General features: G+C 30.5%; 2 protein-coding genes across 3 annotated transcripts in view; both read right to left on the reverse strand.

The window, feature by feature from the left end:
- Window positions 1–5,727, reverse strand: part of LOC111717802 (glutamic acid-rich protein) — a 6,477-nt gene extending 750 nt beyond the window's left edge. The window contains exons 1-4 of the mRNA XM_023493249.1: window positions 5,619–5,727; window positions 5,090–5,152; window positions 3,915–3,988; window positions 1,333–1,396 (exon numbers count right to left, since the gene is read on the reverse strand). Of these exons, the coding sequence (XP_023349017.1) occupies window positions 1,333–1,396; window positions 3,915–3,988; window positions 5,090–5,152; window positions 5,619–5,680 (263 nt within the window). The 5' untranslated portion in view covers window positions 5,681–5,727. The remainder of the gene's footprint in view (window positions 1–1,332; window positions 1,397–3,914; window positions 3,989–5,089; window positions 5,153–5,618) is intronic.
- A 5,619-nt stretch (window positions 5,728–11,346) lies between these two features.
- On the reverse strand, window positions 11,347–25,898 carry LOC111717799 (uncharacterized). Of its 2 annotated transcripts, XM_023493245.1 has the most exons (8): window positions 25,807–25,898; window positions 25,209–25,300; window positions 19,504–19,599; window positions 17,370–17,467; window positions 16,891–16,979; window positions 13,479–13,532; window positions 12,820–12,868; window positions 11,347–11,485 (listed from the first exon to the last, which is right to left on the reverse strand). In XM_023493245.1, the coding sequence occupies exons 2-7, from the start codon at window positions 25,297–25,299 to the stop codon at window positions 12,853–12,855; spliced, it is 444 nt and encodes a 147-aa protein (XP_023349013.1). In that variant the 5' UTR covers window position 25,300; window positions 25,807–25,898; the 3' UTR covers window positions 11,347–11,485; window positions 12,820–12,852. The 2 variants fall into 2 exon arrangements, with proteins under 2 accessions (XP_023349013.1, XP_023349014.1); XM_023493246.1 differs by lacking the exon at window positions 19,504–19,599 and having other exon boundaries at window positions 25,807–25,888.
- Between the last annotated feature and the right edge of the window lie 174 nt (window positions 25,899–26,072).

Here is a 26,072-nt window from a genome sequence, read left to right on the forward strand (position 1 = left end):
CTTAATCCCCTCTCTCCTCCCCCCTCCCTCCTGCCCCTGTAACCGCAACCATCTTTGGCTTCAATATAATTATTTACTTTTTAATGTTATTAAGTAGATAGTTGGGCAATACTCAGGTGTTAAACTAATCATAGAGTTTTATTTTCAATATAAACTAAACATACTAAACCAATCACCTCCCCCATACTCAGGTGTTAAACTAATCATAGAGTTTTATTTTCAATATAAACTAAACAAACTAAACCAATCACCCCCTCCCCCCTCCCATGAATACCAAAACTGCATTCAGGTGGAAAATAACTTTAAACGGATACAGAAATTTTGAGTAAATTAAGGAGGAAAGGAACTAAGTTTTTGTCACAAACTCTACTTTTCTAATCTCTATATCTTTGCTACCCAATGTCGTAGACCTTTGATAATTTAAACTATGAATTCTCTTAGACCAAATAATCTTAGTTTGAAATATCAAAGGTTTACATCATCAGATTGTAAAGATATAGAGATCAGACATCTTGAGTTTGTGACTAAAACTCAGTTTATTTGGGAAGTAATACAGTAATTGTTTTAAAACAAAAACGTGCATGGGATGTCAGGCATAATGTATTTTAAGCAAAAGTGCAGGAATCTAGACAGGAAGTAAAGTATTGCAAAACAGTGGTAAGTAAGACGTCACAAAGTCAATTAAAGCAAAATTGCTGGAAGTTAGCCAGGAAGTAAATCAAAGAAAAAAATTCGAGAAGTAATAAGGAATCTAGAACAGGAAGTAAATTAAAGCGGAATAAAAGGAAGATAGACCGAAAGGAACTTAAAATAGAAATGGTGGAATTCAAAAGTCATTGAATTTGTGAAAGTAAAAAAGTAAAAAGAAAATAATAATCTTTAAACATGAATTCCCTGATATCTAAAACTAATATTTAACCAAATCTTAAAAAATCTTTTAATAGAAATCATTGATTTTGGACCTCAGCCAAATATAAAAGAAATCCTAGAATTATCCCAAACTTTTGGGCCTCTGGAAAAGACCTTCGAGTAAGGTTGTTAATCGTATTTGAAAACGATCGTTTTTTGTTTCGTTTTCCGACCTTTTTCAAAAACGATCGTTTCGATTTTGGAAAAAAACGATCGTTTTTAAAAATGATCGTTTTATAAAAACGATCAGCGATCGTTTTTTACGATTGTTTTAAAAAAACTATTGTTTTTGAAAAAACAATAGTTTTTGAAATCTTTTTTGTTTGTTCTGGCAATGACCTAAGAGCTCCTGGGACAGTTCCGATTTTAAATATTTTGTCTGACATCTTTTCTGTTTATTAGAAAATAATTTAAATAAAATACTTGATAAGAAGTTGATAAGCTTCATGTAGAGTTTGTTGGTCTTGTCTTCGGGTCTTCTTTTCATCTACAAATACAGGGTTATCCACAAAGGATGAGACTTTAGGGAAAACTGTACAAAATTTACAATTTCTGTTTCTTTCTATGTACTATTCTCTGCAACCCCGTCAGGACATTTGGAGGAAAATGTACGCTAGATTCTGACGTGTGTATTTTGCTTAGTCAACTACACTGATTATTGTTATTAGTTGCAGTACGTGGAAAAGGGATATGAAAATAAACCAACATTTCGTGGGGGGGGGGGGGGGGTGGTTTTATTCATGGTCTAAATTTGGGTTATAAAATGAATTGTAACTTTTTCTTCACCTTAATTGTATACATGATAAAATGGTAAATGAGCATTGAAAACTTCTTTTAAATATACAGTGCTCCTCAAAATAATATGGTAAGCAAAGACAACTTCTCTTAAATATTCAGTGCTCCCCAAAGTTATTTAGTAAATGATGACTACTTTTCATAAACATATAGTGCTCCCCAAAATAATATGGTATTGCATAGATGACTGCTTATAAATATACAATGCTCTCCAAAATAAATCTTCTTTTCTCACTTTCTCTTTCTTCCTTTCTTTCTCTTCTTATTTCTTCCTTCCATTTACATTAACATACAGTACTAAAATGGTGAAGTGAAGACGAATTTTCTTTAAAATGCAATCTTTTTTTTAAGAAGCACTGTATATTTAGGAAAAGTGATCATCATTTACAATATTATTTTGGGAAACACTGTATATTTATGAGCAGTCGTCTATGCTTACCATATTATTTTGGGGAGCACTGTATATTTATGGAAAGTAGTTGTCTTTATTTACCATTTTATCAAGTAAGGTGAAAAAAGCTACAATTCTTTTATACCCCAAATAGACCATGAATATCCCCCCCTCCCCCCACCCCCACGAAATGTTAGTTTATTTTCATATCCCTTTTCCACGTACTGCAACTAATAACAATGATCAGTGACTAAGCAAAATACACACGTCAGAATCTAGCGTACATTTTCCTCCAAATGTCCTGACGGGGCAACCGTAAACTTTTATCATCCTTTTCCAACTCATTAAATAAGCCATTAAAAACCATATTTAAGACTGAAGAACCTATTAAATCTTGGGATTGTCATTTTCTTTGATTTCAGGTCGTCTTTACAGTCTTATTTATTGTGGGACTTTATCATAATTTTCCAAATGCTTTCAGGCAAAAATATATTAGAATTTTCTAAATCGGAATGCAACCCTTGAAAGTCGACCAGAGACTTTAAAGAATATATACCGTGTCACTGATCCGCCAAAAACCGGTTCCAATTGAGCGCCGGCTCAAATCGCGAAACACAATTAATACAATTTTAAGTGGAACCAACCATATTTGAACCGCGTCTTATATTTGAGCCGCGCTAAAACTCTTTAAATTTGGCCTCCTATCTTGTAAATTGTTGCATATTTTTCAAAACTCTCTTTATCTCTGCAAATATTCAATAAATTATCTGTATTCAGATATTCAGATATTCAGATATTTGATATTTGCATTTATTTAAATCTCAATCAAATGCCTTGAGTTGAAGCTTACAAGGAACTTGTTTTATGACACCAAATATTTGTTTAACTAAATTATTTAATAAGAAAAAATAAATAAAAGGTGGATCCCTTATATTATATTTGCCTCAAACAATAAATTGCAGAGGCAAGGGAAGCGGTGTGGGGGTTAAATTTGTTAAACAACTCAAAATGTATAGGTTTGAGAAATCGATCTCTAATCCTGTTTTGACACTTTATGTCACTTTTGGGTAATTTACCAGATTCCGCACTAAACTCCCCCTGTAATAATATTTTTTTTTAAATCGTTGTAATAAACATATTTTTACTTTTTAACATAATCATTTATTTGTCCAACTCCATTATTAATAAAACATGATTGCTTTATTTAAACATTTTTATTTCGTTTCTAAATCCAAAAGTAAAACAGGATTTTTTAAAAACTAAGAATTTAAAGTTTCAAATAATTTACTAGTTGAGTAAAGCTGACAAGGGAATAAAATTGCTCCAATAAAGTTGTCAAATTATCCTAAAGTTTTATTAAAAATAACAAATTACGAATAGGAATTTATTATTTCGTGGATTTTGGAAATTTGAATTAGTTCAAAAATCTAAAATTTGATATTAAACGTTTTTTTTCCAGGGTCAACATATCGCATGACAACTTTTGGGGCTGATCAGTTTAGCTGTTTTAGATATACAAACATAAAAGCCAAATATATATACAAAGATGTTTAGATGCATTTTTAGATTTGTTTTTACTTTCCTTTTGAACATTCTATATTTAAATAATTCTCAAAACTTTAACTCTAACAATTTAGTTTGTATTGCATTTTATAAAATCCATACACAATTCCACAGAAAACTTTTAAACTTTTCTAAGGTATATTAACACAATTTTTTTAAATCTTAAAACACTAAAAATATGAAAGTTTTACATTTTGTAAAATTAAATTTACAATTCTCTACAAGAGAAAATGTTCTTAGAAAATTTAAAACTTACGTTTTTTCAAATCACAAGCTTGCTGCATAACGGACTCGTGCATACTGGTAACAAAAGCAGTATCTATGTCCGACCTAAAAATTGAAATCTATAAATCAAACGTGACGCTTTCGTCACGTGAATGACAGCTGCGAGATCTTACATAGGCCCAATGAAAATAAAACCGACCTTGGTCGGTTTTAGTGGAGAAAAAGACTCAATGTTGAATTGTGTTCTCATCTAAAACCCGGAATGCGCCAATTGCAACAATGAAAATCCGTCTAATACAATAATAATAAACCGGTGGCCGAATTTAATGAATCTGAGCGGCGGTTTAAATTTAAGCCGCGGCTTAAATATGGTTGGTTCCACTTTAAATTGTATCAAATGTTTCAAGATTTAAGCCGGCGCTAAATTTAAACCGGGTTTTGGCGGATTTTGGCGGATTTAAACCGCGGCTCAAATTCTTTAAATTCCATCTCGGTTTTATGAACTCAACTCTGTGGAAAATTAGATGCAACTTAAATCCAAAAGGGCCCAAGCCGTAAATAAGGCCCAACGACAGCTTAGATCTGAGTCTTATTTTCCTAATTACTTTTTATTCGCGAGCCACAGAAATCTAAAGGTTGCAAATTTTCGCGCAAAAATCTGTTTTGCCAATAACTTCTTTTTAACTAAAGTGCAACAATTGTTGTACAAGACAGTTAGAAAGGTTAAAAATCAAAGTCCAAGGAATTGCGACACCTTAATGTTGATCCAGTCGTGAAGCAACCTTTTACAGCAGCTCGATCTACAGGGTTAAGCAGAAATTATGAGACTGCAAAGACGACCTGAAATTCTTAAATTGTGTTGATTCCAATATTGAATTAAACTGCCTTGAATAAAGTCGCTAATTTGGTTATTTAATGTTTACAGATGTAGGAAACAACCAAACAGACAATATAGAATCCGTACAGTCGTCTCTGAAGTCTCATCCTTTGTAAGTAACCCTGTATGTGGATCGAGTGTATACTGTAAAAGAGGAACCTGTATAATTTGATCAATATGTTGTTTGTTTGAATAATTTTATTACTAGTTTCATTTTCCTGAATTATTTGTGTAAAAACTTTAATGATTTCCTTACTGCTTTTATACGAAATAAAATAAAACCATTTTTTTCGGGGGACCCTGGCGGTGCTTACCCTTGTAATACAAACCTTTGTATACTTCTCATGTTCTTACTCCCAATAGATATTCCAAGTTGTGTCAAAGCTGTTGTTCTGTAAATATCAAACATAGATTAATTAAAATACCAGATAGGACACTAAATGTCGTCTTTTCAAGATATATGTGTTTTCGTTCATAATAACCCTGAGGCAGAGGCCCTAAGGCGTTACTCGTAGTTGGCGTAGAACAGGCTCTCACTCTGTCTGTTCAACGTTTAAACCTTTGATAGTTCAAATTTTGACCATATTTTTCACATGTTGGAAATATGAAAGACTGCATGCAAAGACTTATCAGGTTGGAAATATCAAAGACTGCATGCAAAGACCCATCAGGTTAAAAATATCAATGACGGCATGCAAAGATGCATCGAGTTGTAAATATCAAAGACTGCATGCAAAGATACATCAGGTTGAAAATATCAAAGACGGCATGCACAGATCCATTAGGTTGGAAATATCAAAGACGCCATGCAACGATTCATCAGGTTGTTAATATAAAATAATGTTTTATAAAGCTTACTTTGGATCCATCCCTCCCTTCTCCTTGACCCCCCTTTTGGGCATAATGGTCTGATACGGCATGTTGAAAGTTGTAGCTTGAATTTTTTAACACCAAATGTGTTTCATTTTCATCTTAAAGGAACATTTTTTTAAGGTAACTCAAATTATCGAATACTAGCTGAAGTGCCGGGCGTTGGCCGTGGATAAAAAAAATCCAATTTAAAAAAAAATTAAGATTATAAAAAAATTTTAATTAAATTTTAGCTTATGTTATATAAGTCACGTTTTATTTCATTTTATTTAAATTTGTTTTAAAAACTTAAAAAAAGTCGCAATAAATAAAAATTATTTTAAAAAAATAATTGTAATATCGAATTGAAGCATAAAGGAAACGTATAGAAAATCTGAAATTATTGTATTTGCTAATGCTAAATCATTTTGATTGTTTTTACATTCTTATATTGAACTTTTTGCAAAATGTTTGCTATTTGTTTACAACTTTTGTTTTAACAGCTGAACTTTTTATTAGAGTTGAGAAAACATATAGCAAAAAAACATTTGGAAATAGCTTCGTTTCAAAAGTTTAGTTTTTTGTTGTTTTCTTTCATTTCATTTTCTTAGATTTCAAGCAAAAATCGATGAGAATTTTGCTCATTACGCCTTAAAAACAAAGCTAACAATAAGTGCTATATAGTGCTAAAATGTACATGTAAAGAGCTACAGAAAATCAAACGTGAGTTAGAGCGGTAAAATTTAAGTTCAAGCTAGCTGCGTGTAGCTGCGTGGCGACACTTCAAAGTCGACACTGTTTCAAAAATTGATGAGAATGTTTATCAGCAAGCTAAATATATGTGGTACACTGTAGGAGCATTTTCTAAATTAACCTTTGTCCTTTAAATTTAATTTCATGGATGTCTCACATTCAAGTTCAAGGATATATTTGTAATTTTAAAGAATTGTAGAGGAAATTTTAAGTGACCCTTATTATTGACATGTAAGATTCACATTGATACCATTAAATCTTTATCTAGGTAAACAATTTATAATTGAGAAGATGTCGTCGTTATTCTTTCTTGAAGCGAGTTCAATTCTGACAGATTTTTTCATTGTCTGCACCATGAATCCGCAATGAACTATTTATTTAGAAAATATTTGAAAATAATCAACATTAAAATGGGATTTTTAATACCAGAGTTCGTATACTTATTAGAATTATACTCTTCATAAGACATTTTTAAACATTGGTAAAGATCGGGCTGAAAACCCCAGATGTGGGTAAGACTTGAAACTCAAACCTACATTTAGGAGCCTTAAGCCATCCCTCATAACATGATTTGATTTGTAAATCGAAATGCCATTCAATAATTTACAAATAAAATGATTTCCTTTTAAGTATGCAAAACTGTCATTTATTTGATACAATTATAAATAAGTAAAATTTTTATTTCAACTGCATTTCTACAATTATGTTCTCCGTAGATGACTTTTTCAAATAAAACAAAATTACATTTTTGCCTTAAATTTTATATTTTTGGTCAGACAGAACATTTTTAAACGGCCTTTTCACGCTTAATTTTGCTTATTACATCTATTACATCTAATTTTCTTGATATAAATATTTAACTTAATCAAATAAAATGTTGACAAATTATTTTGAATTGGTATACAATTAGTACAACTGAAATTCTTTTTCAAGCTTGGCAATTTAAATTTACATTAAAGTTTGCCAAACTTGCTATTTACAAAAACCGATATTTTCACACTAAAGTTGATTTGTCCGTCATTTCCACCTGCAAACTTGAGTCCCACGCTATTTTCTGAGGCCCATGAATTAGAAACTGTGGATTTAAAAAGAATGAACAATGGGAAAAACATTACGACGGCCCTGCCTCAAAAGTATTTAAATCATTTTTTTTCTTAATTTCCGATTTTTTTCAGGTCCCCGTAAATAAAAATAAAAAACTTTGAACAGTTTTTAAAAAAATACAAAATTTTGCAAATAAACGATTAAATCAAATGATTTAATGTTACTGAATTCTTTGTAAATGCCAACTGAAGTTTAGACTAGTATTAAAAAGTACGAAGTTTCCGTTTTAAATTAAGTTTGTCAAAAATTGGACAATGAAATTGAGTTTTTGCCGCAAATTCAAATTTTCGAATCCCTATTTTTTTCCAACCTGATGGTTAGTAAACCTTTGGTATTTTAAACTTAGACTTTTTAAGATAACAGAAATAATGATTTAAAATGTCTAAGGTCTACAATATAGGTTGCAAAGAAATAAGGATTAGAAAATCAGAGTTTGTGGCAGGAAACCCAATTCTTATAAAATACGTTTAGTTAAAAACTAATAATTATCGTATTTTTTTCTGAATTCAATTCAAAATAAAAGTCTTGTTTTCAGTCGGACGGTCTGAAGTAGACTAAAGTTATACGAAAAAATTCCCTCCATGTTATTATTAGATTCCCCCACCCCCCGCCTTTAGATTTCCCTTGTTCCTTGTTTTCATTTATTCGAAATAGAAAACTACAACTAATTTAGACTTTATGAGGATTTCAGAACTAAAGGGATTGGTCACTTTAATATTAAGAAAACAGAGAACAATTTGATAAATCTCTTATAAACACAAAATTTCTTTTGTTAATATCAAGAAAAAAATATATATTAAATTATAGAGGTAATTTTATTCTCTAATTCCTATTTATTTGCAACCGTTAATATTTGGAAACTTTGATATTTGCAACCTTTGATATTTGCAAACTTTGATATTTGCAAAATTTTGATATTTGCAAACTTTATTATTTGCAAACTTTGATATTTGCAACCCTTGATGTTTGCAACCTTTGATATTTGCAAACTTTGATATTTCGTCAAACTAAATAATAGAGATGTCAACGATAGTGTAACGTAACGTAAAATGTACGTTTTTGTACGTTACATTACAATAATGTGTAACGTTTGGATACATTCTATATAACGTGAACGTTAAACGTTAACGTTATAGGAGCTCATACCTAACGTTAACGTTAAACGTTAACGTTAGAGGAGTATACCCCCAACGTTAGCGTTTTGTGGAAATGTAACGTTATTTTTTCTAATATCTACAACTTTTTTGACCATAACGTAAAGAAATGTTTTATTTCTAAAGGGAGCTTGAAAGTCTAATGTTTGAAAAATGAATTGTGATTTGATTGAATATCGTAACGAAAGGATTTCTATTTCAAAGTTCAACTTATAAAAAGTGTAACGCTGTATAACTGAAAAATGAATTACTGTTTATGAAAACGTTTTGAAACGTTTTCCCTTATAGTATAATGAAAAAATCAACGTTGCAGAAATTGGTTATTATTTTAATAATCAGGAAACGAAAGTTTTTTTTACAGGGAAAATTTCAATAATGTAACGTATAAATGTGTAATTCTGTAAATCAAAACTTTTCATAACTTTTCTCTGAATTCATGTTCATAAAACGTTAGACTATGAGGGCATAGTTTTAATTTCAAAAGTGTAACAATAATTCTGTCAATCAAAACATTTCAAAACGTCTCTAATATATCAATGTAAGAGATTCGACTGATGATTATAAGAGCAAAGACTTATGTTTTTCATTTCAAGTTCAAAGAAAATGAGTTTATGCCAAAAACCCTTATTTTCATTTAATATATCTTTGCAACCCGATGTCGTAGACCATTAATATCGTAATATACAAGGTTTAAACCATTGGGTTGGAAAGATATAGGGATTAGTAAATTTGAAAAAAAAACTTAGTTCCTTTCTTAAGTGTAAACTAGTTTTTTTGTAACATGCTATTAGTAAAAATTCAAATCTTATAAATGTTTCTTGAACATCTTGTTTGATGAATCCCACTAAAACTCTGGAAAAGGAAGACGACATTAAGAAATTTTACATATGCATTTTCTGTTATAAAGCAAATGATTTACTAATTGTAAAAAAATCAACTTAAGTGGAACGGGTCTGTGAACAAACACAATTGCTGGGTTTCGTATTTATTTGACTACTTGAACTCAAAACTTCAGTTGGCATGGTTCATGTTTTAGGTTGAAAAATTTAGAAATGTAGATACTTACTAAAATGCAACAATATTCTATCAATTGGAAAATGCAATTATGTTTTATTCATCAATATATTTTTATGAAACTTTAGAATAGAAAAAACTGATTTTTTAATCGATTTTTTTAAAAAGAAAAAAAATGTTAAATAATTTTATTTCGCGTTGTTCATGTTAAAACAAAATTTAGCACTTGTCTTACTATATTTGATTTTTTAACCCCAAACATGAACTCTGAAAACATTTTCATTGTGGTCTGTAAACTAAAGCTAATGCCGCTTTTTTACTCACTTTGTAACAAAAAAAAACACAAAAAGAACTAAAAATTAGCCACAAATTATAATTTTCTAATCTCTACATCTTTGCAAGCTGGTGTTGTAGACTTTTGATATTTCAAGCTATGACTTCTGTTAGATAAGAATATCTAAAGGAATTGAGTTGTTCACAAACTTATATTTCTAATCCCGATATCTTTGCTACCCAATGTTGTAGACCTTAGATATAGAACATTTTTTCAAATCTTTCTTAGAAACGAAACGAATAAACAGTTTTGATTGTCAGTTGTAAAAAAGTGTAACAAAAAAGTTTTCACCATAACGTTTCGATAAATTGTAACGTGCATATTAGTAAAATTTCTAAACGTAATAAAAAGAGTTTATATTGGAAAAGTTAAGATAAAACGTAACGTTAACAAAAAATATTCTTTGCACTTAAATGCATTGTAACGTACAGAACTATGCCCCAATGACGTTTTATTAAAGCAAAACGTTTGTCATCTTTTAGATCTTAAACCAAGTGAAAGTGTCACGCAACGTTGGGAAAGTTTTTTAAAACGGGAAATGCAAAAGCGTAACGGAGCTTACTGTTTTTTCACAACATTTACTAAAGCTTAAAGTATAAGGTATTCAAGTGCAGAAAATTCATTACGTAACGTTACTCTGTGCAATAAAATTTCATAATGTGCAACGTAACGTTTTAAACGTTTATACTTTTAATGAGCACTATCGTAACGAAAGCTAAAATCTAGAAAAATCAAAACGTTGACATCTCTACTAAATAATGCATAGGGTAGCAAATATATAGGGAATAGAAAATCAGATTTTGTGGATTTTAATTAATTTTCATCTTTCAGTTTCAACATTTTTGAGGTTCAATAATTTTCATGGATTTTTATATTCTTTGATTTTTTATTTTTTTACAAAAATCGTTCAAAATTTTGCCAAAAAGAGAAAGCTTAGAAAATATTGAAGAAAAATAAAAGTCGATTTTTTTAACCAATTTGGTCCAGCCGTTTGGCCAGCTATAGCTGACATATATGTAAATACGTGTATATTTGAGGGAAAAGCTGAATTATATAGATAAAGGTAAAAGTTCTAGAATAAGTAAACATTATATTTTACCACTATATTATACTATAAGGGAAATTATTTGAATACAGAAAAGACTGCATTATTAGTGATTTACTATTTTTAATTTACTTTTATTATTGACTAGCGAGTTGTATATTTGTATTGTTTTTTTATTGTTTTTCTTTTTTTAAGAAAAAAGGCACACATATTTTCCTTATATTGTAGATTATTTTAACTTGTGTAAAATTCTTTTTTTCCATTTTTAACTTTAATCTTGAACATTCTTTTCTTTAGGGATCTTTCAATAAAGTTATTTCTTTTATTAAGAACATAGTTTAAAGAATTTATTAGTTAAATATAATTTTAAATACATTGACATGTTTGTATATTTAATGAAATTATGTGTGGGATTGCTTAAAATACAGATGATGGTTTTCCTCTGGTCGAATTTTCTTGTTATACAGGTTGACTAAAATATATATTCTCTAAAATTTTTAAATTTTTTATTTAATTTTAAAAGAGCTTAATTATAGCAATTTCCTCCATTGCATGTTTCTGAATCAGAAACCCGCAATTCCCCTTTTTAGAAAAAATCTAAATTAACCCTATCCCCGCTGGGGTACTTGAAAACCAGGATACGCTGGGGGGGGGTCAATTTGACCCCCCCTCTAAATCCCATGTTTTATGTCCAAATATGACAAATGATACATCATTAGAAAGCTCTTGTGCTCTACTTTTAGAATCTGCAAAAAAATTTGCAAATTTGCGAAAATTGAATTTTTTATCGCAAAATCCAGTTTTATAGTAAAAATGTTTGCAAAAAATAATTTGTCCAAAAAATGACAAATTATACATTTTTGAAAAGCCCTTGACCATGCCATTTCAAATGTGCAAAAATGTTTGCAAAATTTTAAATAACCTGATTTTTAATCAAGAAAAACTAAAAATGTGCAAATTTCCTTTGACAGGTTGTTTGCAAAAAATTTGCAATTTTTTTTCGCAAAACTTGTGCAATCCGTTTCCTTATGTCATAGGCTTTCCAAAAAGCTAAATTTTATCAAAATCTGACAAGTGAAAGTGGGTCAAAACAAAGATTTAGTTTGCTACAGGCAAAAGCAGTCATTCAGGCAGTGTGCCTGAGGACTCAGGCAGTTAGTATTAAAGCCCGGTTTTAGGCCTAAAGGGAGGGCTTTGGGTATGTAAGAAAAGTCAGAAAATTTCAACAGCCTCAGACCAATACTTTTTGAGTTATGTAAAAAAAACTACAGGGGGGGGTCAAATTGACCCCCCCCCCCCAGCGGGAATAGGGTTAAAATAATCAATTTTCAAGTTAAAATATGGATATCTCGTTTCTTCTTGATCATCTAACACTTGCTGATTTGCGCGGTTTTGCGCAATTTTCGCAAAACCGGAAATATTTTTTCTGCAAATGTATGAAACTAAAAAAGTTTTGCGCAAAACGTAACTTTTTAAGCAAATTGACAAAATTGAAATGTAAAGCACAGAATTAAACAACTGACTTGACAAAAAGTCAATGGTTAAAAGTACAAGTGGTCAGATAATAAGTATTTATGCCATTGTTCAGTTATTTTAATTTTTATTTTATTTCAAATACAGGGTGTCCCACGAAACATGACAGTTTTGAATGTCTTCTTCCATATACTGTATTAGATATTAAAGACTTTTCGCAGTTTAATTCGCAAAAAAAATCTTTTACTCAAATATATGTTACTTCGAAATAAATGTTTCTATAATATGACTGCTATATGATATTGTCATGTTTCGTGGGACTTAAAATTTTACCTTTTTGTACACTTTAAGTTTTCCAGGACTTTCTTAAAATCCTCTTCTCCTAAAACGTTTAAAGATAATTGACTAAAAGAATATTTAATCAAAAATAATTTACCTTTTCTTTAGAATACTAAAATATGATTTAAGAAAGATTGATAGGTTTATTGAAAACCAACTAAATATTTTTAGGTTAAACATGATTTTCTAATATCCGACAATATTGACGTTATATTCCCTGCTAAACATGATCATTATATTTCACTGTATTTAAAGGGTGGAACAAAATATGTCCTATATTTGATTGTTTAAATTGTATGCATACCTTCGAGTATCCTTGCATTTATTGAGATGTTACAGCAATACCCTGTAAATCTTTAAACAACCAAAGGCCAAATTTAAAGAATTTGAGCCACGGCTTAAATTTAAACTACATCCCGAATATTATTGGTTCCACTTAAAATCGGATTCATTGTTTCAAGAGTTAAGCTGACGCTCAATTGAAACCGGTTTTCGGCGGATTTAAGACGCAACTTACATTCATTAAATTCGCACACAAGAGATTTTATTTTCTAGCTCAAAATTATTAAGCGTTTACGCAAATTTTATCCGGCATTAGATGTTCACTGTTTTTATATCGATTAGGTATCTTTTATAAATTATAAAAAACTTACCTTCCATGGCCGTAAATGTCTGTATGGATGGGATTATACTCACTTAAACCACTCCTGAAACAAAATCTATAAAATAAAGCTCTTCGGTTATATACAGGGTGTCCCAAAAAACATGGGAATTCAGTGACGAATTCGATATCGTCTTTAAAATTTGTGTTAGCTATAGATGGTTAAAGAGCAGGACCAAATTGGCTTACTTTTTTAGAGAACACATGAAATCAATGGTAACCGTAACTGAGAATGTAGTATTGTGGAAAAATTTCTTAGGAATCATTTTAGACCTTTAAAACATTTTAATGGTGCATATTTGTTCAACAAGAGCGCAAATTCAATCTTTAAAAATCCTCATTTTTGAGGAATAATTTTGAGAATCGGTTTTTAAAAATTATTCAATAACGACAACAAAAAATGTAGTAAATTTTACGGTAAACTAATTCGTTGATTAGGAACAGGTTGAGAAAAAAAAAATTAACTATTATCATCTAAAATAAGTAATTTTATTCAGTTATTGGTTTCTGTAATGTGTCATTTCCTGGAAGTTTTATTGAAAAGTTTATGAGTATATCTTTTTTAGATTTGTTTTTAAGATAAATTCCATCATAATAAAAGTACAGAAAAAATAAGAATAAAAAAATTGATCACTGCAATTAAAAAAACTGATGTCCTAAAGTATTTTTTTTTATTTTAAAAATACTTTGCTTAAAAATATGCCTCATTAATTTTTTAAATATCAAATATATCTTTTATCGTCTGAAATATCTCTAATCCCTTATCTTAATGTTTCCAATGACCGTGTGAAATATTTGAAATAAACCCAAAAATTCTCATTTTCCGCATCTGAACTTAATTCTAACAAGTCATGATATGAAATTGCTTGTATATTTTAGTTTTAGTTTAAAAAAGACTTTCAAGCTTTTGATTAAAAAAATTATCAAACTATTTTAAAATTGATAAAGTTAAAATTAACCAAAAGATTTTTTCATTAAACAATGTAAAAAATAAAACAAGTATAGATTTTTCCCCATTTGGTGGTTACATCAAATGTGTAAAAAAGCATGAAAATACTTTTAAGATCAATGAAACCTTGAAATAAGAAATGTTAGTCATAAATAAAAAGTTTTTCTTAAAAATCCTGATTCATACATTTTATATTTAAAGAATAACATTTTGATTTATTTCTTATCCATTTATTCTCTGTCAGTTCTGTCAAGTCTTATAAGGAAAATTAAGCAATTTGCTTTGTCAGCATTTTTTAAAAGTACGTTGTCAATATATACATGTACATCTAATAAATCTATAGATACTGATGTTCATCTAAAATAATTTTTTAATAACTTGATTAAAGTAATGAATCTAAAAATTAAGAATTGCATTTTGAAAATTATAAATTTTTCCAAATTTTTGTATTTTTCTTGAAATTCTGAATTTATGAAACAGATTTCAGGATTTTAAGACAAAATTCTACATTTCCATTTTTATTCAAAATATGACAAGATTTTTTCCTATAATAAAACTGGTTTTATAAAACTAACGTTCGTTTAAACCCTTAACTGCTTTAAAAGGAAAAGGAAAATGTGCAATGTCAGCAGTTGTAGAATTGTAAAAGAGTAGTATCGTAGTAATAGTTTTTCCAGAGCCCGCGATTTAAAAAATTCTGGAAAATACGGCTCGGGTCTAAGCTGTCGCTGGACCTTATTTACGGCTTGAACTTTGGGATTCAAGCTGCATCTTATTTCCACAGAGTTGAGTTTAAAAAACCGGTTTGACATTCTATTTGGCGAATTTTCATGGTAGGAATTGGTGCATTCCGGGTTTTTATGAGAATAATTCTCAACATTGAGCCTTATTCTCTACTAAAACCAACCAAGGTTGGTTTTATTTTCATTGGGCCTAACTCCTTAAGTCGGGCCGAAGATATTGCAGCTGTCAATCACGTGACACAAGCTGTCATCAGAGTTGGGTCGAAGATTTTGCCTTAAAGTTGGGTTTAAGAAATTACCGCTCGAGTCGAAATTTTAAATTGCGAGCTCAGAGCCGGCGATTTAAAAAATTCAATAAAATACGACTCGGGTCTAAGCTGTCGTTGAGCCTTATTTACGGCTCGGGCTTTCGGATTTAAGTTGCATCTAATTTTTAACAGAGTTTAGTTCATTAAACCGGTTTAATGTTGTAGTTGGCGGATTTTCATAGTTGGAATTGGCGCATTCCGGGTTTTGATGAGAATAAGACCCAACATTGAGCCTTATTCTTCACTAAAACCAACCAAGGTCGGTTTTATTTTCATTGGGCCTAACTCCTTAAGTCGAGCCGAAGATCGTGCAACTGTCAATCACGTGACACAAGCTGTCGTTAGAGTTGGGTGGAAGATTGGGTCTTAAAGTCGGGTTTAAGGAATTACGGCTCGAGCCGAAGCTTTTAAATCGCGGGCTCAGGGATGTTTACTATCAATCATTCACTAGAGAGTTGACAGGAGAGTTAATAAATTAGGAATAGGAAAATCTGGAGATTCTTTTTTATTTAAGAACTAAATTTTGCCTTCAGCACATTGAGTACAATTTTAGCACACTGCATTACATCTATATCTATCAATCTATCTATCATACATCATATCTTTTGTTAAGAACATGAAGCGCAACACCTTGGTTTGTTTTTAAGAACTTTTAATATTTCTGGATCTTTAAAATGTTTCATGAAAACCTCAAGAATTTTGCAAATTGCAAAATCATTAATACTTCAAACACTTTACCATGATTACAACCAGCAGATTACAATCCTAAAAACAAAATCTTAAAATCCTAATCCATAATCCTAAAAATACTGAAATATTGACACAAATTCTGTTCAATTTGACTTTAGTCCTTTGAAACGATAGTCCAAAAAAAATAGTCCAAATAAATGAACAATCACTTTAGTTCAATCAATCATTAGTCTTATTGATATGACACTTGATTTTTGATCCAGAATATAAAATTTCATATATTACTTCTAAAACATGAAATTGATCTTAAAATTTTGTTAATCTGTAGATTTAAATTTTATTCAATATCCGACATGGTAATTGTACCAAGTTAAATGGTCTAAGAGAGCTTTAATCAGGGGTTGAAGAGAGCTCAATTAGGAAAAGCTGGAATTGAGATATTAAGCATTGCTCTTCAAAATAAATGTGCCCACAGTGAATACCGAGATTATGCGATCACAAAAGTTCCTAGCTCTGTTTCATTTTTAAGAGTTGATTTACAATATCTAACCTGTACAGGACAAAAATCGTCTTTGGTACAGCATAAACTTGTACTCTCTCTAACCTGTACAGAGTAAACTTGTACTCTCTAACCTGTACAGAGTAAACTTGTACTCTCTAACCTGTACAGAGTAAACTTGTACTCTCTAACCTGCCTAAAATATCTGCTCTAACCTTTCTGGAGTTTGAACAATATGTCTGGGAGGAAGGGTCCAGGCTCTCTGAGCTCTTCTCATCATATGTGAATCCGTTCTTCCTAAGTCCTAAACCAAGGAAAATCACATCCCTGCATTAAGTTAAATTAAACAATCTAGATAAACAATTTGAAAAATGGACTATTGTGATCTGTATGCATTTCAAAGATTAAGCAGGAACTGAGTTTAAACTTGGCAGATTATCTAAACACTATTTACAGAAGGGGTTAGAGCTAGAACATACAGTCAATCCCCCATACCATCTTGTGGGGTTAACATACTTTTAAATTCGGCCATTTTTTATTATTTACAACAAAATATACAATACGAATAGTTGTGCTAATTATGCTTTAAGGAAGTTCCAAAATATTTGGCTCTTTTTTTCATTGGTTAGAGCTCATCCCTAATTAGACCTGGCTCAATCCAAACCAGTCTGTGCAAGTGTGGGTGTAAATGTACCTCTGTAAGATCAGGATAGTACTGTGGAAGAATGTCATGAACTCCCGGATACCAAGTTGTATCTCGTACATAATCACGGGCACATAGATCTTGCTCACCTAAAATAAATTTGTCCATCATCCATGCATCTCAAATTTCAATTTACACATGGACTACATAGTGATGCTCAAAGCTAAGGGATAAAAAGTTATTGACTATAGTTAAAAAGAACGATTTAAAGATCGTTTTTCAACGGTCTGAATGGTCAAAAAAATATTCACTCATTCATTTTGCAAAAATAATTTTTTTTTTCTCTGAATGATCCAATTCATTTGTCCCTTGTTAAATAATTTTTCTGAACGAGATAATTGTTTACAAAAAATGTTGTCAATTTTTAAATATCTTGTTTATTTACAAAACGATGCTTATCTCTAGTTAAATCAATGCTAATGTATGCGAAAACAGCCAGAAATGCAAAATTCACAAACTATAACTCACTAGCTTGGGAACCCAGCGCTGCCAAGGTTACTAAAAGTTTCTCCTGCCGTTTACCCGCATTTGAACGATTTTACTGGGAAACTAAATTTTCACTTTTAAGGTCGACCTACTCATCTTAGAATCTCAAAACCAAACTAAAAACATTCCCGTGGGTCTTCCGAGTTCCCAAACCAAAATTTAAGGCAAATCTGTCCAGGGGTTCCTGAGTTATGATCGGACAAACAAACAGACAAACAGAGTTTACAACTTTATATATAAAGCTACTTTAACATCAATAGCAGTGAAGAAACTTTTTATATTATAAACACTGCTAGCACTTGCATTAGTTTGATATGAATAATTATACAATAATAAAATTGCTACAACAAAATGTATACGGAAAAATTATCTATACAATTTACTAATGCAGGTAAGGGGTATGTTAAGACTAGTGCCAAATCTATCTTATCAATGATGAAGCGTCACATTTCAATGTCCACCATCGTAGAGATAAATCAAATTTATTTATGTCGTTTAATGTATTCGGGTAGATTGGCAACGAAACTGTATTCAGATAAATGATTGGCTTGACATGTTATATCATTAATTGATAACATATAAATGACGAGTCAGCATCTCCAGCGGCAATGTTAATCCTTTGTTTAACACATCTATCCAATTCATCATATTCACCACACAGATCAATAAAGTTTTGGGTATTTTCTGCTATACAGTCATAAAAAAATAACAATTTTTTCTCCCTTCTTTTTTACTTTTCCCAGCATTTTTTATCTTATTGCTTTAGCTGAAAAGAAAAATATTGATTTCCTTAAAAATAAACAATAAACTGAACACGGGCAGTCTTAGTACATTTGAATTTCCGAGCCGGGTCAACCTTTCTGGTCCCGGTTTGTACTGTATCGCCTGGACATTGGGTAAATAAAGCAGAAACTCAATAGGACCAGCCGTTGCAACAAGGTTGACGCGGTCAGACTTTAGGTTGAATTTACTTTTATTAAAGAGTCAGAGGTGCGTGAGAAATCCAAAAAATTAATTTCTAATGTAGTTTTATCATTGCTTTTGGTGAAAATATATTTCCAAGTTTAAGGGTTTTGCTAACTACACTATTGTTAGAGTCATATTACTGATCACAAAGAATACAAAGATATAAGAATTAGTAAGTTGAAATTTATGGAGAATAGTTTTATGCCAACATGCATTGGGGTTTTCTGGATTCTAAATAGATGAAATAGTTGTCAATTGTTAAAACAAACGTTTTTCTTCTTTGTAAGGCTTAACCTTTCCCCCCCCCCCTCTCTACCCCATCGCACACATTGCACAAGATTGCAACTTCCCTTTAAGGGGGTTTTAAGGGAGTGTTCGCGAAAAATGAAAGAGGGTATAGGCTAATATCTAATTGAATTCGATATCAATTGCTACTAAATTTGTGATATTTTTAAGAGTACCATTTACAGTTTGAATCCCTAAACAAATAATAGGCATGCAGCAGCAAACAATCAAAGCCTTGAGTCAAAAGCCTGAATACCTACTTGTCTAGATACACAGCATCTCAGATATCAAGGGTGTTCAGGGTTAATGAATAAAAAACACTGTCTAATTGTGATTTTGTTTATAAAAAGAAGTAAGCCAACATGGTACAGTACAATGTTCTTCATACCATAAATGATGTCGTACAAAGTAACATCCATGGGTTTGTACATAGAGAAGAGGGAAGGAGTAAACATAATTGATTTTTCTTTTGCAACCAGATCGCCTTGTAATAAAGGTACATTATTCAATCTACTGAACAATTCACCAAACTGTTAATCAATTTAACTAATTAATCAATCAGTCCAATAATTAGTTTATTGATCAATGGTACTTAAAAGGATTATACAGATTTATATGTTTTTCCAACTTTTGAACAAAGTTATGACAATATATTGAATCCCTGATATTTACATTGCAACCCTGAAACCAGGCTCGCAATGTTAGATTGCAACCCTAGAGATGCAATCTGATTAATTGCGAATTTTTCTGCCAAGAAGTTGCGGGTTTACAACTCCAAAAACATGATTAGATTTGATTTCTCAACTAAATAGATTTGATAGTTTTTATAACCTGAAAAGGACTAATTTTGATGTAAATCAAAATGTTATATTTTAATATAAGCAAAAAAATCTCAATAAAATTTCCTTAAAAATAAAAAAGAATATTAAATTGCCTTGGGTTCCCTCAACCTTGTTGGGTCCATTTGGGAGGTTCCGAAACAACTAACTAGTTTACTGTCTTCGTTATTTGTTAATTTAAAAAAAGTATCCACCCAATTGGAGGATTTTGAACTTCGACTTTGCGCTCAAACTCAGTAATTATACATCATTAAAACCTTTCACATGTCTCAAATGAATCCTAAAAAACTTTCATACAATCCGATCACTTCCTTTAAGGCTTTTTGTGCATGCGAAATATATCGTAAGATTTTACTGCAAATTGAAAAATCAATTAAAAATGATGTTTATTTGACGTTGCAAAACGATCCTGTCAAAAGAGCAGCTAAAATATTAAAACGGAAAGTTAAAATATAATTTTTTATTTTTATTTCGTTCTACACAAAACATTTGTGAGAGGGAAAAATGCACAAATCTGTCAGTAAACTGTTTTGATATTATTATATATATATAAGAAGACATACATCGGGGTTTCAACTTAATATAGTAGTAATCTCTGTTTGTCAGTTAATTTGAATGTTTGATCATAACTCACTGACCAATTTGCTTTATAATATTTATATTATATTTTTGTAAAGGAAAATTAAGATTTTGATTCGACTGATATCACTTAAAAAAAAAGAAATAATTTCTTCATCATTTGGTTACAAAGGATTTGAGTCTTTGTTACAAACTATGATTTTCTAATCTCTATATCTTTGTAATCCAATGCCGCAGAATTTTGCCAGATGAAAAAATCTAAGTTTGAAATATCAAAGGTGTACATATTTAGGTGAAAAAATGTAGGTATTAGAAAATCAGAGTTTGTTACAAAGACTCAATTCTTTTGAGTTTATGCTAAAAATATCTATCCAGAGCTAAAAACTTTAGAATGGGATGTCCTTAATCCCGATCAGTAAATTAATCTTTAGATTAATAACAAGAGGAGAACAAGCATTATTTAATCTCGAGATTAAGAAAAATAGTGAAACAAGAATTAATCCCGATATCCACCATTCAAAAGTTCCCAGCTCTGTACAAACTTTTGCTATACAATGCGTTTATAAAGTAAATACTGCAAAAAAGTGTCACAGACATAACAATGAGTACACCACATTCAATAGTACATTAAAGTAAGTATATTATACTAGAAATTCAAGGCGCTTCGCGCCATTATTTCTAGCCTTAGGGGGCGCTTCGCGCCCATCTTCTAAACATCCTGTGTTCTCTTTGTGTACATCGTAAAACAAAACAAAAATAATTCGCGGATTTTCACAAAAAATTTCGTGGATTTTCAAATTTTTCAAAAATTTAATGAAGATCGAATTTTGATGGAGACAATATTTGAAATTTTGATCATTCATAANCAGTACAGTACAGTACAGTACAGTACAGTACAGTACAGTACAGTACAGTACAGTACAGTACAGTACAGTACAGTACAGTACAGTACAGTACAGTACAGTACAGTACAGTACAGTACAGTACAGTACAGTACAGTACAGTACAGTACAGTACAGTACAGTACAGTACAGTACAGTTTTACTCTACAGAGGTTTGGTCCATCACCATCAATGAATTTCAAATCAGTACAGTACAGTACAGTACAGTACAGTACAGTACAGTACAGTACAGTACAGTACAGTACAGTACAGTATAGTACAGTACAGTTCAATACAGTACAATACAGTACAGTACAGTACAGTACAGTACAGCACAGTACAATACAATACAGTAAAATACAGTACGGTACAGTACAGTACAGTAAAATACAGTATAGTACAGTACAGTACAGTACAGTACAGTATAGTACAGTACAGTACAGTACAGTACAGTACAGTACAGTACAATACAGTACAGTACAGTACAGTATATATTACACTAAAGTAAGCAGAGAAATACAGCAACATTAATAAATTAAATCTTTTTTTAGACCGTGTTAAATCATGAGCTAAATTAGATTTAAATAATATTTTGTGACAACCCTGTATCTTAAATGCATGCATGAGATATCTATCTCTGAATCTTCAAACATTGTTTTTGCAAATATTGTTGTGTTTTTGCCAAAAAATCCCCCCCTTCTAGATATGTTCTGGATCATCACATTCAAAGATTGTAACTTTTTTACAAGATGTCCGATACAAATAAACAGAACTAAATATCTGTGAAAATTAAGATAATAACTGAAGAAATAGTTCGATCATTTAAATTGTTTTGTGTCTTTTCGGTAAAAAATATTTCCAAAAACTAAAGTCTTTGATTAGAGATGCAGTCTGCTTTTTCAATTATTACGTAAACACAACAGTTGACCTGAAAAAATAAGCCTCAGAACAAGCGATGCAGTTTCAAAGAAGTAAATTTGGTAAGAATAGGTATGAGAAATATACATCTATTTTTAGATGTTAACAATAAAAAACATTATTTAGTAAGTTTGTTTGAGGGATTTGAAAAGAAAATTGTAAAGTTTTACAGTTTTATTATAAACAATACTGCTGTGTTGTGTAAAAAATTTAGAATTTTCAATTGAGATTACGATTATTTCTTTCCAAGTTGAAAATTCTACAATTCTACAATCTCCAAACATCTTTTCATTGTTGAAATAGATCCGAATTTATCAAAATGGACCAAAGACAGATCAATCAATCTTTCGGATACTTTATGAGTTTTGGCTGAAAACACCACATTAAAGAGACTGCATGTGTAATTTCAAGTGACCTTCCAACGCAAATATAGCAATGCCCAATTTGGATTGAAAATTTGGTTTCCTTGAAAGCTTCGTCTGATAAAGTGTAAATTATAATCAATGTTTATAATTTTGAAAACTGATTATTTTCAATTGTGGTTTCTCTATAAAAGTGATTTGAGCATTTCTACAATAAAAAACATAAAATTCTAGAATAAAAAGACGACCTTTAGACTTAAGTTATGACTTTTAATAGTCCTTTGAATATATGAGACATAGCAGTTGTGCAGAGTAAACAGGCTCATTTAGTTGATAAGTAGTTATCAACTAAATTAAAACTATTTGCTTTTTAACACCATAAATTAAAATTATCCCTATAAAGGTTGGGGTCTGAATCTATGTATAGCCTGGGGGGGGGGGCGTTTGTCACCTTAGAGAATGCATGTTCTTAGCCAAATTTTTCATAGCCAGCTCAAAGAAAAAATTAGACGGATAACTTTTTTAGTTTGAGTGCTAGGGAGGGTGTAAAGAAAATGCCTAAAAAAGGGAAAAAATTAACAAAAATTTTTTTTTTGTTTTGAACAAATATCAAAGTGTGACACATGTTTCTACAGTTTAGTTAAAAAAGTTATGGGCTATTTTAGATTTTCTTTTTCTACATTCCGAATTTTTTTCCATCCTGTACCTTAACATATAAATTAGAAAAAAATATTTTTTTACAAAAAATCACTATTCATTTTAAAATTCACGGAGATAATGCGTATGGTTTATCTCCAGGGAAAGATCTTAATCTTCCAGGGATAAGAAAAACAGTTTTACCAAGGACATCCAAAGAATTTACATATAATTGATAATGGAATGTTGCAGGTATAATTTAGTTTTTTTTTAATTAAATAATTATATGGGACTCTTTAAAACCTTTATCGCATATTTTATTGCTATTTATTTGTTTTTACAATTATCAAGATATAGGTGTAGCAGTAGATCAAGCAGTCCAAAATTTGTAAGCAACATTCATGACTCCATAGATAGTGCATGCCCGCCAAAGATGAAAAATTTTGCCAAAAAAATGACGTCATTATTTATTTTTGAAAATGCGGAAAAATCTGCTAAAATTTGTGACCGATTAAAATTGGCGAATTTCAGAGCAAAAGAAAAAATATAAAACTGTTTGATATAAAGCCACAGTAAATAACTGAATAAAATGAAGGATGAAAAAACAGTAAAGAAAAAATAGACAAAGGCATGATACATTGAAAAAGATTTAAAATTTTAAATTTTAGATAATGTAAAATGATAAAATGTTTATACTTTAATTAAATGATCATTTTTATATTTTATAAAATAATTCAATTATAACAATTTTAGTAATTTTTTCTATAATTTTCAAAAGTTTTCTTCTCTTAATGTTGCTAAAGTAAACTTTAAAAAATGGAGAATTCTTAGCTTTATTAAAATCAATGTATTCCAGTATGTAATGTATTTTTTTGGTACTTAAAAACCAGGATACGCTAGGGGAGGATCAAATTCCCCCCCCCCCTAAATCCAATGTTTGATGTCCAAATATCAGAAATGATACATCAATGCAAATCTCTTATATGCTCTACTTTTAGAATATGCAAAAAAAAATAGTAAATTAGCAAAAATAGATTTTTTTTCAAAGGTAATACAAAGGTAATCTACATATAAATTTGGCTTGTCTGTCTGTTTGTTTGTATCCAATAAACGTTAAAACGGCTGAACCGATCGGGCCCAAATTTTTTGTGGGACATCACGTGACCACAGGGAAGGTTTACGAACGATAAAAATTTTAAAAAAATGTGTTTAAAGTTTTTAATTGTAAAAAAAATTTAAATTCTTGAAAATCCGCGAATTTATTTTTAAAAATCCGCGAAATTTTTTTCTTTGTTTTAAAATGTTAACAAAAAGGACATGTTCACAATTTAAATAGAAGATGTGCGCGAAGCGCCCTAAAAGCCTAGTATAGTAAAAATGTTTGCAAAAAATGTCCAAAAAGTAATAAAACATACATTTTTGAAAAGCCCTTGACCATGCCATTTCAAACATGCAAAATTGTTGCAAAATTTTATAAACCTGATGTGTATTTAAGAAAACTTAAAAATTGCAAATTTTACTTGACGGGTTGTATGCAAATAATTTGCAAAAATTATTAAAATATGACAATTATAAGTGAGTCAAAACAAAGATTTAGTTTGCTACAGGAAAACGTAGTCATTCAGGCAGTGTGCCTGCCTGAGGACTCAGGCAATTATTATAAAAGACCTAAAGGGAGGGCTATGAGTATATAGGAAAAGTCAAACAATTTCAACAGCCTTAGACTGCAATACTTTTTGAGTCATGTAAAATAACTACAAGGGGGATTTGACCCCCTCCCCCCCCACCAGGAAAAGGTTTATATATCCCAAACCATTTGAAAAAGCTAATAACGAGTTCCAACATTAAAACTGAAAAATGCAACTTAAAAAACGTTACCTTTTAAGGAGCTGACGAAGTCCGACCAGAATCGGGCTTTCTGGGTCAATGGAATATTTGAAGTGTAGATGTCAAGGGTTCGGGAGGCCATTCTAGAATCAACCATTTTTTTAGTTGATAACTTAAATATAAAATAAAAGTAACCCTCCATTGCAAAAATAACAATGTATTATCAAGAATTAGAATTTATTTTACAATTTTTAAAAACAGATTTTTTTCAATTGATCAAATATTTGATCAAATAAAGATTTCCAGGGAACCCTTGTGATTCGGAAATTGCCGTCTTTGCATCGAGGGTTACTTCAAATTACGCTTACAGTCCCATTAAATCAAATTATTGAAAGAGGTCCAAGAAGTGCCTTTACAGCGTTAAAAACCCAAGTTTCATGATTTCAGATAAAAAACCGCAATTTTGACCGTATTAAAGTTTAGGACCTTTTTTAGAATGAATTGTTGTAATTATTTGATTATTAGTAATTGTATACTAAAGGTAATAGATCAAATTAAACATGTTTACAATTTACTAATGAACCAATTTTCAAATTTTTAATTAAAAAATAATGATATCTACAGAAGATCTGCATAAGTATATAGATACCTGTTCTGTATACAGCCTATATGCAACTGAACTGATGAAGTACAAGCTTTGATATTTATACTTTTTCAGATCTCACTTTTTCTGGGCAAGCGCCAAATATTATACTATATTGCATGTTTGTGAAGCATAATAAAATATTAACTCTGCTATAATATGTTTGAAATAGAATATGCAAACTTCTGGACTTTTCAAATCATAATTTGAATTAAGTCCTTGCCACAAACCAAAAAATTTAATCTCTATATCTTTGCAGCCTGATGGTATAA

The sequence above is a fragment of the Eurytemora carolleeae genome, unplaced genomic scaffold (assembly GCF_000591075.1).
Source record: "Eurytemora carolleeae unplaced genomic scaffold, Eaff_2.0 scaffold1794, whole genome shotgun sequence".
NCBI classification, from domain to species: Eukaryota; Metazoa; Arthropoda; class Copepoda; order Calanoida; family Temoridae; genus Eurytemora; species Eurytemora carolleeae.

Bases quoted from the DNA above. Each gene is read 5' to 3' on its own strand.
- LOC111717799 (XM_023493245.1), bottom strand. From the start codon at position 25,299: ATGGCCTCCCGAACCCTTGACATCTACACTTCAAATATTCCATTGACC. The intron at 17,468-19,503 runs GTATGAAGAACA...AATTTATTTTAG, and splicing joins TTTGTACGACATCATTTATG to GTGAGCAAGATCTATGTGCC. The intron at 13,533-16,890 runs GTTAGAGCAGAT...ATTTTGTTTCAG, and splicing joins ATTGTTCAAACTCCAGAAAG to GAGTGGTTTAAGTGAGTATA.